Below are 14,924 nucleotides of genomic sequence, written 5' to 3'. Positions count from 1 at the left end.
TTCTTAGCGCAGCATGTGAGTTGGACTTCATTTGACGCGAGGAGACACACTTTCCCCGTTTTCTAAGCACTTTTTATTTCCACAAATTCGTAGACGGGAGTCGTCTGCATTCGCCTTCTGGTTTGATTATTAAAAACAAATGCACTTGTTCGGGCTGGAACATGACAGTGTGTATAACTGCTATGTCAAATTGAATAATTTTGAGCAGATATATCATTCTTATCACACCTCATCCACAAGTCTGTATCGTGATTGGCCGCGAGAGCGAGTCACATGACATTCGCTATTTTAAGTATCTTGCTGTGCACAGCCCGCAAAAAATACTATACAATGGCTGCCTCGGTCTGAAAAAGCCTTCACATGAATACGCGCACAGACACCAACGTAGCAACCAGAGGTCTGTGCGCACCATAGATATGATCCATGGAGCGTTCCATTTCCCTCAGGAACCAGAATTAACGCTCCATGGATCACCTCGTACAGCTACCACACCTCTCGAAGCAGTCAATATTTGTACATTATTTGTGACCACGGGAGCTATATGCGCCACGACGGTGTATATACCGGCAAATTGAAAGAATTGCAACCGCGATTACATTACGCACAATACAGAAGTCAATACATTAGGTTCTTTTGTGGTCTGCATACAGCACATGCTCATTGAGGCGTAAATTAATCGCATGATTGAACAGGAAACTAACAAGCGGGTTTTTTTGTTATTAATTAAAGGGCCCATGTAATGTAAACATGTTTTTAATGCTATCCTTGTGTTGTGAAAATGCACCTTTTTGTCCCGTGTAACCTTTTCGTTTTGCCATTTGAAGGTAATTTTGGTGCTTTTTTTCGTATTATGCTAATGCATTTCCATATTCATGGCAAAACTGTGTTGTCATTCTTCGGCACAAAAAGTTGCTAAAATTTTGGATATTTTGCTGTCATAAATTTCATGCCTATGTTTGTGGCTCGTGGGTAATCGTGGTGAGAATAACAAGACCATTACGTTTATGGTCTACTGACGTGATCATCAGGATCATCAACATCGGATGGCACATCATAGCGGCAGCATAGTTGAAAGCAGCTGGCCTTGCCGGTACGGTCTGGCATGTGTACACGTCTGACGGCAGATGTTACTTTGACCTTTTATACTCACAGCTCGCATAGGCCCAGTCAACAAAACAATTGCATTTCCTTTCAACTGATTTTTTGACTAACGTGATCGGTTCGTGGTGAGTCATGTACACTTTCTCCATGGTCGGTGTTCAACAACATTCAACGGAGATGGCTGCACACAAACATCCCCGGCTAGGCCCACTGGTTATGGTGAGTATACTCTCTAAATGCCTTGTCCATTCCATGGAGGAATGTCCATTCCAACCATGTTTCCTACCTCCATTATTGTCCAACCATGAAGCTATAAAAAGGGACTCGGTGGTTACAAATGGCTGCAATGGGCGATAGATCTCGGCATGGCAGCTGTGAGCAGGTGCACTGCCTAGATAATAAACAAAAGCCCTTCTCTCAAAATAAAACATGTAAAATGCTGTGCGTGAGGTGTACTCTTACCAGATTAGAACTCACCAAGAGCATGAATTCTTCAAGACCGGAGGCCGTCAAGGTGAACTTGTGAAGGGGTATTGGGTGGATATTTCAGTCAGCACGTCACGTCAGCTTTGTGCGAATACATAACCAAGTAATAATGCATAGGCCCCATCATTTAGGCATATATTAATGGTACGTGGTCTATGCATTTATATATAATGGATTTGTTCTTCAATAAATGAAGTCTAGGCTACTAATTGCTCATTATGCACTGCCATAACCTATCGCCATGGTGGTATCGAAATGCTGGTTGAATGTGCTAACGTCTTGATATTATGATTAGATCATAGATATCGTTGCTCTATCATGTCTATGATTAGATACAGTACAGTTATAGACGATTGCATTCAGCAGTGCATCTCTGACGTGTGTTTTATTATGTAAATGTATTAATGCACAATGCGCACGCCCCCCCCCGCCCCCATACAAAATCCCCCCCCCCCCCAGTCGCCTCCCCCTGGAAATTTGGCGACCTGAGAAAATCACAGTCCTAGTAGTTACCATGATTAGCAGGTCTATATGGTGCCAGTTGTGCACGTTTTCTGTTTATTTTCGCGGTTGGCTTTTTATTTTAACGTCCCGTGGAAATTGAATAGCGCCACCTATTGTGTGACATGGACGGTGATGCCTTGCTGGGTCCCTCCCGGCAAAAATATTGAAATCTACGATGCTTTCTCCTGTATTCTAATTTGAAAATAAATGTAGGAACTTTAGCATTCCATTTATTATTTCTTTTACTAGTATCACAACATTAGTCAGCGGCTGAAGGTGGGTGGGGGGGGGGGGTTGCTGCCCCCAACTCCCCCCTTCCCTTTGGGGCCGCCACTGGTATACCAAAACCACACGCTATTAAAGATGGCTGCATTGCAAACGATCTAATGTGCTTTGTGTATAGAATAAACTTTAGCTTCTATTCTGACTAGCACCCTTGAACAAAGACATAAGACCATTAGAAATGGTACGCGGTTCTGCCGCCGTTGCTTCGCTGTGATATAGGCACTCTTTGGACGGACTCATGATCAAATAGCTTGATACCCAGATATAATCCTAAATCATAAGTCGAACAAACATGTAATCAGAATTGAACAAACACATCTTTGAAATCAATCAAACTGTTGGATACTCCAAGGAAATAAGGAAATAAACTCGTATAACCAAAAAAAAATTGGTCAAGCCCATCCTTTTTCTTGAAAGCAAAAAAAAAAAAAATGGGACGATAGCTATATGTCCCCAACCCCATAAGCCCACGTACCCTCTTTTTTTCTGACGCTTCCCTTGATGTTCATGTCAGACATTATTATGCAATATCATTGGTTTTTTTTTTAATTTTGCATATTGCAAATAAGTAGGATTACCACCTAATATCTGAGGGCGTCCGACAAAGCCTATTTATACATAATCCTTATCTATTTTGTGCATGGGTATACTTTGGAAATGGCGCAAAAGTTCCCGATAATAGTGTTATGTAGGTCTCTTTTTTTCCCCAGGATCATTCGAATACAGTGACTACTAAAACAAAGTAGCTTCAGAAACAAAATCTGATCTCAACATAATTTAATATCAAACAGAACTTAGGCCTACTACAAATATATAAAGTAATGGTGAGATGTCGTCCCAAGTCAGGCTGATGACAACTGAATTTATAATATTGGTCCGACAATATCAATATTTTGCACAGTAATACCGCTCAGATGAAGTTAAACACACCCGCGACTGATCGGCCGAAGTGCATAGTCTTTCTCTGAACAATCACAAACAAAGAACATCAAATGACCGTCTGGTGGATTATGAACTTGACTCTGGAAATAATTGCCGATAAGCCTGGGCTTGTATAATAAAATTACACAGTGTTTGTGTCCCATTGTTGATGTGCTCCTATCCAAGCTGTGTTTGAGCTGACATTGCATTTCCTGCCAGGAATATTTCAATCTGCATCGAAGTATGTATATATTTGTTTTCTACGTTTGAGATCAAAATATTATGTTTCCTTTGAATTCACCCGACATAATCACTCAGTGGCGGTTCCGTAGTTTGCATTGTCAAATCTTACATTTAGTGTAATGCAGCTCATTTCAGTTGGACCTGCCAGTGCACTACAGCAGCTGAAGTGAATTGGAGGATTTTTTCTTTCGCTCACCAACAAAGTGAACTCTGGTATACGATAAGTTGGAGAGATAAGGATGGGGTCTGACTACTGAGACTTGTTTAGCCAAGTCTGTTTAACGCTCCGAATATAGGACTTTGTGCAGTGGCAGATATTAGAGTGGAGTACAAAAAGAGCAAATAGAGCAAGGCTTTATTTGTGAATATTGTCATTCTGTCATATTGTCTTTGCAGTACCAACATAAAACCGATGCTAGGTGCTTTTTCATAAGGATTTGAAACAATCCAATTATGATTGATTAAATGTTCCACTTTCCAGGGCCAATATCTGGTGACATACAATGTCCAAAGAAGTTGAAATGAAATCACCGAATACCCCAATGGATACACCACCGGTTAAAACTGTGCTGCCGACGGGTCGCGAACGGGCACGATTGAGATGGGTGACCGTGGAGCCGATCTACGTGCTGGCGATGATTGGCAACACCTGCACGGCCCTCGTCAGGCCGCTCTACGTGAAGGATGTAATCAGCGAGTCTTACAACTACAACGAGACTAGCGACAACCATACCAAGTGTGGCGCCGACCAGCCAAGTAACGGTACTTCGCTCAGCGACAAGATACAAGCAGAGTCCGCCATGTGGTTGTTGTATCTCGCCGCTGCCTCTGGAGTTCCTGCCATGCTTAGCACCATCATCTTCGGCTCTACCAGCGACAGACTCGGCAGGAAGCTGACGATGGCTATACCACTCAGCGCCTTCGCCATCCAAGCTGCAGTGTACCTCTTCACGGTTATCTTCAAGCTTCCTCTGGCCGTCCTCTTTACGGGCGAAGTCCTCCAAGGGCTGGCCGGCGGGTACGGACTCCTTTTCTCCTCCACCAACGCCTACCTGGCAGATGCCACCTCGGAAAAACAGAGAACTATCCGGATCGTGGTCGCCGACATGCTGCAGTATCTCAGTGGAGGGTTGAATCAACTAGGACAAGGCTATCTGATCAAAGTCGGTTATATCCCGTCCTTGGCGATTGCAATTGGGAGTAATGTTGCTGCCCTGGTCTATATTGCAATCCCACTCTGCCTGATTGAGACCGTGGAAAGAGGTAGCATAGAACACCAGGGATTGCGGCAGGTTTGGCGGAGTATGAAGAGGCTGGTAATGTACAACGTGAACGGTCGGCGATGGCAGATGATTCTTCTGACCCTGTACGTCTACTTCTGCATCGGGCAGTTCATCGGTGTCTCGGCCATCTACGTGCTCTACGGTACCGGCAAGCCCTTCTGCTGGTTGTCTGAAACTGCTGGACTCGCCTCGTCACTTATATGGATTTCTCTGGCTATTGGTAAGTTCAAGCAAAAGAGGTTTAACACCAGTTTTTACCGATATTCGCTGCTTGCATTCAATTGTCATATCGTGAATGGCAAACGAGGACTTGTTCAAACTATATAAGGACTTGCAAAACGTGCCAAGTTTGCCAGTGCTGTCCGTTTTTCAACCCAATCATGCAAATGGCACATATCGGTACAGGAACATTGCCGAAAAAGATGGAACCGATTATGCTGCCGTTTTTAAGTACTTTCCTCTCTTTTTCAACAGCTGTTGTGACTTAGGATGAACAATCATCTACCTATAGCATCATTAGCATCTAGAAAATATGTCGCAGCCAGATTCCCAGTATGGTCTGCATTATTGCAGTATCTGTTACAGCTACGAAATCACATAAATGTGCGGTAACTGAATGCATACACACTAGTTTCCCCATACGAGTAGTATTGCTGGTAACTGCTTTGGTTTTGTCTGGACAGGTATGCTGGTTGGTACCAAACTCTTCTCACTGTGTCTGGGAGACTACTGGCTGATGCAGATTAGCTGCCTCAGTTTTATGGCCTCCTACCTCATCATGGGATTAGCGAAGTCCACAGCGGTCCTCTACATTGGTTTGTTAAGGCACTGTTTGTGAGATTCTCACCTTACAACAGCCGTGACTGATTAAGAGGTGTTACGGCCTTCCATGATATGTAAACATTATCTATTGATTTATTTCAGTACACCTACAAAGTTTCCATTGACATATTGTACCTGTACCGTTTGGTTAAGAGGTAAAGAAGATTAAACAAAAACAACAGAATTAAGGTGGTCAACAAAAACAACAGAATTAAGGTGGTACTGCAAGCTCATTCCGCATGTTGGCGTGGGTGGGATGCGAATCCAGGTCACCAGGAATGGATACTGAGAAATGAAACACTGCTTACGTCAATTTAATTCCGACATGGACTTGGGAAGCTAAGCCATCATGTAACATGGCGATAAACTAGGACCTGCCTCTAACTTCTCTAAGTCTATTCCTTTCAAAACATCTCATGATCCTGGCTACAGTATGTACAAACAATTCGATGGAAAGCAGTTCAACTTTATCCCAAAATAATGTCAATTGCAGAAATAATTGCCAGATGTGGCTAAATGTTGATATGTATCTCGCAATCACCGAGGTCAAAAACTGTCTTTTTTTCCCACAGGAACTTTTGTGGGCTGTCTTCGACTGATGTCTCTCTCGGTTGCACGGTCGGTCCTCTCAAAGATATCCCACCCAGACGAGATAGGTGAGGACCCACATACAAGCAGAGAAAATGACGTGTTATAGTCCGTTAGAGTTAGGCAGTGCATGTACACTTACAACATCTGCATGTGCAGATATCGTTTGGTCAAGTGGTTCTTCATTGAACACAATTTGTTACGAGTAACGTTCCCGTTATGAGAAGATGCTTTCAGATTAGGTCATGTGTATAGCACGTATTCCTCTATACCGTGTCACTCAGAAGTACCTTTGGGGTACAGAGTCAAGCGACCCTTGTGCCTGTATTTTGGTAGCCCGTTATATTGAGTGGCTTTAGCCTTGTAATTGGTGACTTACATTTTTCAAAAAGGGAGATGCATGTATAACGTACGACTCCCACACAACTCTTGATATACAAGATGAGGGTAAATGAGTTGCGGTGAGCTCACAATAATGAATAGATTGGTCTAAGGCTTCAACCTTCTTTGTTCTTTCTTTGCGTCCCTCTTTTGTTTTAAGTGTCCAGGGAGAAAGTAACAGCTAGAAGACTTTCCTCTGTACATAGGCCCTACAGGATAGGGTTTGACTGACCCAATAGTCAGTCGTGAAGATCCTCGATGAAAAAAATGCTAACGGATAGCGTCATGTTCTTATACATCATCTTCATATGGATACATGGCAACAGGCCAAAGTTGGCCCATGACGCCATGGGCCGGGTGCATAGTGTACTCAGTTCTGTCCAGGTTGGATGGCCGCCATAGAGGGACTTATACTTGGTGAACATGTCTTAATCTTGGTGGTAGAGCTTTCTCCAAATGCGAGGGTTGCATTATAGGCCATCACAAGTCTCTCACGCGCGTGTCCTGTCCAAAGTAAATCACAAGTCAGTTCACAAGTCCAGGCAAACGGTAACAGGATAAACAATAACAAAGGAATGTTTTTCTTCACCGGTCATTTGAAAAGCTGGATAGGACTGGATAACTGTGTAAACTTTCGAAGACTTTCAATGACTTGTAATGGTTGTGAGGACTTGTGATAGACTCTCAATTAAACAATGATGACGGGTAGTTCAAGTTAAGCACCTCTGGTTGCTCTCGGTTTCATTTCGGTTTTAGAGGGAATTCACCTCACTTGGTGTATCTGCAAACTTTTTCAAACCCCTTGCAAAACCTAAAACTGCTCGGTGTCTTCTTTTCCCGTTCATTGTGCAGGTGCAATGTTGTCAATCATCGCGTGCATGGAAAGCATCTCATTCACATCCAGTCTACTGTCGACAAGTCTGTACGCGGCCACCGTATCCTTCCTACCGCCACTGACCTTCTTTGTGTATTCCAGTATTACCGTTATTCCCGCAGGAATGACACTGTAAGAACGTCATGTTTCACGGCTCATTTTTAAAATCTCCATTGAAAGCCCATCGCAACATTTGTGTTTAATTCCCTCACTTTATTGTAATCTTTTTACCAACATTCGATCTATAATTCGAGGTTTTAAATGCGCAAGATACTGCTCAGTGCGAATTTCATTTTAAAGTGATTGACTTGATATCGTCCATTTTTTACAGGGCTTTGCAGATTTTCTGGCCTCCGAGGAAAACTTACGTTGAATTCGAAAACCCGGTTGAGGACAAGTAACTGCTGCAGCTTTTTGATAATGGAAGTTGCACAAGGTGACCGTTCCTTTCATTGATGAATTATTGCGGCTGGTTCATTTGCCAATGGAATTAAACCAAAAGATAAGTGAACAATATATTTCTGTGATGTTGAAACTTAAGCTATATGCATTGTTGAAGTGAGTTCATCACAATTTCACTCCCAAGTCCAGTCACAATATGAGTGGACATTAAACGGGCAATGTCTGGTCACAGCTCGTTTGAATAGCGTGTGGTTGATGACTTGTAAATAGACGTATGAGAACTTGGGACTCGACTACACCTCTGGTGATATGTGGAGGAACTTCGAATGCTCAAATGCATAATGACGTGTCATGAAATGAATGCTCGATTCAAGTCATCATAATTATGTTTGCATTTTTATTTCATAAATTGAAAGGCTATATGTAGGTTTTGGTGTTCGGATGAATACTTTGAAGAGGTGTGCTACTACATGTCTACACATTAAGCCGCATAAATAGCAAAGTGTATAGAATAAAACAGGATGAACATCAGAAATTACTAACATTTAAGCAGTACTATCGTTTTTCAAAGGACATTTTCGATTGAATATTTCGCAGGTATTTATAATGTTATTCATTGGAAATGTTGAAAAACTAATTTATATATGAAATATGTCATGTTAACGTTATTCCTATGAATAGAGGTCTTTCAATCACTACACCTACAAAATTAATGTTTCTATGTTTTCTATATTCATGTCAATAACATATTTACAGATATATTAACTCATGTAAATGTCATATTTCCTAAATTGAAAGAAAGTTTGGTTCAATTAAACCATGACAAAAATACACGTGGTTACCCGTTTCATGGTTTCGAATGCTGTAAAACGTGTTTGTATCGTTAGCCTATAATTTTGTTTTTACATTTCCAGCGACTTCAATTGCCTTCAAAAAAAGTTCGTGTCACCTGCAAGTAAATAACAAAACAATCCGGGAACCAAAATTAAGACAAATCCTTGTATCCGACATTTGCTGCATATTTGTGATCTACGTGTACATGTATATGTAACATTTGTGGAGACTGAGACAATATATAATGGCGCAGAAACTCTCACCAAGTAGGCCAATTTAGCGACATATAGTACAATGTTTGTCAATTGTCCATTGATGTGAGGTACAAACTCAGAGAGAGAGTTCAACATAAGTTATCATTCGAGAGTTAGCTAGCTGTGTAGTGCCAAAGTGCAATATGTGATTCAATTAGGATCCATGATCATTACACTGTACCGTGTCTCCATTATACGTGTTTCAAAATTAGACCCACTCACTCTGGACTAAAAATACAAACATAACAGCGTAATAATATCTGAAATGATTACATTGTTATTATGTAAACCAACCAGTTCATTTCTGCGTGAACCTATGCCTATTGTAGGGAAATAGTTTGGTGAACCTGTGCCTGTAATTATGTAGGCCCAGTTCTGGTATCGATATAAGCAACGTTCAAGGGTAAGCTTAAACTATTCTTATGTGAAGTTATATTTAGTTATAAGCGTTTTGTGTATCAATGTTTAACCTACGATGTAGGTTTAGAAAAACAATGTCATGACTTGTTTGCCTTCCAGCAGCTGTGAAATTGAAGCTTCTATCTAGGATTCAATTCGTAAAGTTTTGGAATTGCATTAAGAAAAAAAAAGTAATGAAGGAATTCTTAGAATGGTAACACTGATATCTAAAATGTAGGTGCAATGCGAGTATAAAGAGCAATTTATTTTTACGCGAGCTAAAATTTGCGGCTTTCAGAACAAGTTACAATAATAGACAATATAAATTCTTCGAATTAATGAAATATAATTATCTGATACGGTATAGACAACTTGGTAACATAGATGCGTGTCTTTTTTCTCTAGTTAACCGTTAAAATACATTGACTATATCTCATCATAATAAACATAGTTTACGAAAAAGAAAATAAGTCATGCGATTGAAATGCTTTCGTTTTGACGAGAAAAAAAAATAAGAATTGGTATCGACAAAAAAAATGACGCCTAGAAATCTTTGGGTTTGTCAATTAATGGAAAATAATACTGGTAAATAGTTAATACTGGAAATGATACCTTACGGGGACATTCTCATAGAGTTGTTCACACAATTTTTCCAACTTTAATGACCCCTAACCCCAATTATCCCTCGTCCTATCCCTGAATTTTGACATATGTGTGTGTTGGACCGCTAGCGATTGATCTAGCCTATTTTCGACTCTAGCCTAAATTTCGCCTCTAAATAGGAGTTGTGACAGTTGGGATATATTAAAATGTCTATCTAATGTCCGGTGTAACTAATGACGAAATAAATGTCTCCTGAAGGGTATATTGACAGGAATTAATCCAACTGTACAGATGATGTTAAAAAGACTTGTTACAGCAACATCAAACATTCCAGGCAGTCTTAGAATTTTTAATCACAGTAAACACTCAAGATATACTCTCATTACATTTTCTTGGACGCAACAGTTACGTTCACAGTACAGGGTCTTTATTATAGGTTTTCCCGGCCAATTAGCATTCGAATCCATCTTGATAGTGGCCAATTTGAAGCGACGTAGCGTCCTGCTGTCATTCCCGTGGTTCGTATTAGATATCAGGCGTTCAAATTCGTTTTAAAATCCGACATTTTCATGTATAACACATCCTAAATTGAATTTATGTCATTCGGTTTAAGTGATCATTCAATTTAGCAGTCGGTTTGGTTTAGGGTTATTTGCATGAGATTCTTGTTTTCGTTTTCATTTCCGCGCATTCTATTTAGCACTTTTTTCATTCAAAATAAAAGTAAACGAAAGTAGACGATGCGAGTTTTTTTTTTCATTTCTTTCACTCTTTCAATTTTTTTTCTGCTCTGGGTCGTGGCCCATTTTTGTTTTTCTGGCCCCTCCTCTTGGCAGGTTTTTCTGTCTGCCAGATCTGAGATGCGTTGCTATAATTGACCTGTAAGTAGATCTGTTTATAGCAAGATCGTCTGCAGGTTCAAGATAGTCTTGTGCATTACCATCGAAAGCTTCGATCAAACTACCAGGGTCTACATTTGCATTCTCATGTAATGCCAATTAGCCGGCATATTTATATTTATAGTGCTTCAATCTAACAGTTTGCATGGTGATCAGAGTAGTCGCAGAGTCTTGTCGGAGGTTTTTATATCTATATTTCCAAACAAGGGCGTCCCCAGGATTTTTTCTAGAGGGGGGCAAAACATATTTCCCCGAAATGCCTGTATTTCCCATCATATTCTCGATTTATCAGTTTTAGAGGGGGCACGGACATTCCCCCAACCCATTAAATTTACAGCAATAATGACTTCGCGCCTCTTTTTCTTTTCCTTTTTTTTTCCTTCTTTTTCCCCCTCTTTTTTCGGGGGGGGGGGAGAAAGCGCCCCCCTCCCCATCGCGACGCCCATGTGTCCAAATTGGAACAAAAGCACTCCATCCTATTCTAACAAACAACGGAACGACATGGACCTATTTTGAATTACTTTGCTTACTTTTCACACATGCTTGCTTAATGGTGAAGTCGAATGACCAAACTTACACAGCTCGAAGCTCCGGCGAATTTGGATGCTCGTTTGTACAATTTTAATTTGAATGCCTTATTGTTGAAATCGCATGATTTAAATGTGAAATCGCATGCTTTTAATTTTAAATTGATTGGTGTTTTTAGGTAATTGAATGTTGATCTCAACGTGCATTCACATTCGTGCGAAAAGGGGTGCTTGGTCACCAATTTGGCCGCCAAATCTGCTAACTTGGCCGGGAAAACCTATATTACTACACACGAAATAATATTTATATAGGTAAACATAATTGTATGTTTTAAACACCAATCAGGCATTACTCTGAAAGCTTTTGTCATTTAATCGCTGACGCAGCCGATTACCTCGAAGCGAAGGCAAACGGCGTTGTCCCTTGCCCACGTTGCCGGCAGTATTTTGACAAACCGGGCCCGGACAGCTGCGGGAAAGTGGACAGTCACTGGGGTGCTGTGGTCCGTGTTAGCCTGAAACTAGAAAGATAATAGACCTGAGACGTGATGACGTTACATGTTAACTTTCGTATGGCAGTCATAATAGGAAAGTGTACATGCATTAGTAAATTTGGGGGCCAAACGAGTGACATTTTTTGTGTCCCTGTTACACCTGACTTGTGTAATTTACCATCCAGGTATCGTTAAAATGATTTCAAATTATTATTTAAATTTGTTTTGCAGGTACTCCCATAAACACTTCTGGACAAAGGAGGCCTTAAACAATGTGTCCTGAATTTATTTTTGTCTTATTACAGGAGACACGAACAAATTGGACTACGAAATTTCATGGAATGACCCACAAAGCGTAACATTAAGTTTAGGTCTATTTGAGTGATCAAGCCTAACGGATTTTAATCCTCAAATTTTGATGATTTTTCACAGACCCGGAAGGGGGATGGGCTTTATTGGCATTAGGCTGTATTTCAGGGCAAGTGAGGGCGCTGTTACAAAGCTGTGAATCCAAGGTTATTGACGTGATTTTATACATTGCCATAAATCTATTACATTAAAATGTTTACAATTTAGATTTAGTTAAAATTGCTACGTTGCTTAAATAGCTGATATTTCTTATGTTTGTAGCCCCCCCCCCCCAAAAAAAAGAATGCGTCCTCACGGCTCCCTAAATCGTTGAAAAATATGACCCATACCAAAAAAGATGCTGTTGGTGGCGCAAATCCTGCATCATGGGAAAAGAGAAGTCATCATGGATCCGTTTGTATAAGCAACTGGTATCGACTTTACACCAGGTGAAGGAGCATAACTGTTGTCCAGTTTGCAAATGCAGGTGCACTTTGGAGGGCTCATTTTCAGGAGGGGTTAGTGGGTGGTTTAACAATACGAAGCTGTCACCCTGTCCATGGGTTCCCCTCTCCTTCGTGTTTTTGCAACTTTTAAATAAATTAAATAAATCCTATGTCTTACCTCCATTTGCAGCCCGTATACCCCGTCCTCTGTTACGGTGCTCCAGCTAGACACGGCCTGACTGTACTCGACTTTGTACGACGTAATCCACACGTTGCTCTGGTGCCGGCCCTGTGTGATGAGTCCGGCCACCGTGGCTACCTCGCCTAGGTCAACACGGATCCACGGGTGTTTGTTGTCTTGCGAGTTGGCACACCACCCGGCTGGGGACAGCAAACCAAGTCAGGGCTGTTAATACTTCGTATCACCATAGAACTACAATAAATTGTAATATCACCGAGATATAAATTTGGTGTTACCAAGCTATGCATAATATAATCGAAATATACCCATGGTATCACCGAGCTATACCTGTTTTATCACAGACCTTTGCCTTGTTTCCGAGATATACCTAAGTTATCACCGGGCAACGGTATCACTGAGCTATACCTGTGCCATCACTGAGCTGTACCTGTGTGGTATAATCGAGCTATATGGTATTACAGAGATATACCTTTGATGTCACCGAGCTATGGTATCACCGAACTATATCTGTGGTCACCGAGCTATACCTGTGGTATCGCCGAGCTCTATGTGGTATCACAGAGCTGTCTATGGTATCACTGACATATACCATTGGTGTTACCGAGCAATACCTATGACATCACCAAGCCAGCTATATCGGTATTTCCGAGGTAATGGGTGCAAATCTATTTCACTCGATCCGCGCCGATCGCCTTATGGCCTTATCTACAAGGCTGTTTTAAAAGGCCATTTGCTCTATCTAAAGGTGCTAGTAACGATTTGAAATTTTCTATGGGTTAGATTTATACAGCTTGTATTGTTTAACATGTGTGTGCGTTTCTTTTAATGCAAATATATATACATGTATAGTGAACAGTTGGTTTAACCTGTGACCAAAGCAGTTAATGCGTGATATTAGCAAAGCATTGGTAACATCGCCCTCTTCAAGCGGAAGATTTTCGCTATGAATTACTGCGTATCAAAGCTATGTTAAATCAACGTCTTGAGCCAAAACTATCCATCTTCTGGAAGTTACATGGGCGCCGGGCCGCGAATCGTTTTTCCCAAACCATATCCGTTGTCCATCTTCTGATCGGTCCGTTACATGCATATCTAATGCCTTGCTCTCCACAACACAAACCCAATATAGGCTTTACGTCTTGTGAGAAATGTTCCTTCCCCACTTAAGTTATTTAAAAGATAAAATGAGAAGATGTGAAAAACGCTCACTTTGATTTGATCTCGGATCACTTGATTAGAAGTAAGCAGTACTTCCAACCAGTCCACGAATCAGCTGCCAATCGTCGGTGATTTATTCCTTTTCATATAAATTATTCTCTAAAGCCCTGGACATCATGAATATGCATAACGCAGAGAGGGCGCCTTCTTTTGGTATTGTCCGATCTCGTTTGGGGAAAAAAATTCGCCGCCGGGCCTGAAGTAGTACGTACAGTTGGAGTTGAGCCGAGAATCTTGGGTGTGGTATCCACTATCGCCCAGAGTTGAGGCTTCCAGACTGCTGTCCGGTATCCGTCTGTTCTCCATTCCCAGGGGAATGACGTCACGGCAAGCTTTATGTCAAAGTTCATTCAATAAGAATTAGTGTGCGGTTGCAGCTTGTGACAAGAAATCTATTTGTGAGTTTGTGAGGTTAGCTGAAGGGAACCGGAGGGAACTCAACGGTTCGGATAGCATGCTCCGGCCATCCTCAGGAGACTGTCAGCAGAGTGTGCCTACTATCCGAAACGTTGAGTTTCCCCGCCCTCCTCGGTTCTATTCAGAAGCATCCAAAATCACAACGCGATTTCGTGTAACATGGTGCGACCACAAACTTCAACATGCAATCCTTCTGGCCTGATCTAAGGTCATTCAAGAACTATACTTCAATTCAGTCATTTTCGGTCGACGTGTTATGGCAGACTTGTCATCATTATCAGCATTCACTTGTAGAAAAGTTAAGTGTTCTCATTGGTGAATTGAGGGCCCTGTCACACTTCTGCGTATCCTAATTCCTTATGAGTTGCGCATTGACATTTTTTCATACGCAGT

At 41.3% G+C, this 14,924-nt stretch overlaps 2 protein-coding genes across 6 annotated transcripts; one reads left to right on the top strand and one right to left on the bottom strand.

Annotated features, from left to right (window-relative positions):
- The first annotated feature begins 895 nt into the window (after positions 1 to 895).
- On the top strand, positions 896 to 9,459 carry LOC119719292 (proton-coupled folate transporter-like). 5 transcript variants are annotated; one of them, XM_038188690.1, is made up of 6 exons: positions 906 to 1,320; positions 4,022 to 5,043; positions 5,507 to 5,638; positions 6,218 to 6,301; positions 7,467 to 7,620; positions 7,820 to 9,459. In XM_038188690.1, the coding sequence occupies exons 2-6, from the start codon at positions 4,044 to 4,046 to the stop codon at positions 7,887 to 7,889; spliced, it is 1,440 nt and encodes a 479-aa protein (XP_038044618.1). In that variant the 5' UTR covers positions 906 to 1,320; positions 4,022 to 4,043; the 3' UTR covers positions 7,890 to 9,459. The 5 variants fall into 5 exon arrangements, 4 of the variants coding, with proteins under 4 accessions (XP_038044620.1, XP_038044621.1, XP_038044618.1 ...); XM_038188691.1 differs by lacking the exon at positions 906 to 1,320 and adding an exon at positions 1,465 to 1,731; XM_038188692.1 differs by lacking the exons at positions 7,467 to 7,620; positions 7,820 to 9,459 and adding an exon at positions 6,775 to 7,460 and having other exon boundaries at positions 896 to 1,320.
- A 2,241-nt stretch (positions 9,460 to 11,700) lies between these two features.
- LOC119719693 (probable carboxypeptidase X1) lies at positions 11,701 to 14,420 on the bottom strand. The gene is made up of 3 exons (XM_038189189.1): positions 14,327 to 14,420; positions 12,801 to 13,075; positions 11,701 to 11,927 (listed from the first exon to the last, which is right to left on the bottom strand). Exons 1-3 carry the CDS (start codon positions 14,418 to 14,420, stop codon positions 11,778 to 11,780), a joined length of 519 nt encoding a protein of 172 aa, XP_038045117.1. The 3' UTR covers positions 11,701 to 11,777.
- Between the last annotated feature and the right edge of the window lie 504 nt (positions 14,421 to 14,924).

Source organism: Patiria miniata, unplaced genomic scaffold, assembly GCF_015706575.1.
Source record: "Patiria miniata isolate m_02_andy unplaced genomic scaffold, ASM1570657v1 HiC_scaffold_8, whole genome shotgun sequence".
Classification (NCBI taxonomy): domain Eukaryota; kingdom Metazoa; phylum Echinodermata; class Asteroidea; order Valvatida; family Asterinidae; genus Patiria; species Patiria miniata.
The sequence above is the reverse complement of the archived record's forward strand: the minus strand, read 5'-3'. Positions and strand labels throughout refer to the sequence as shown.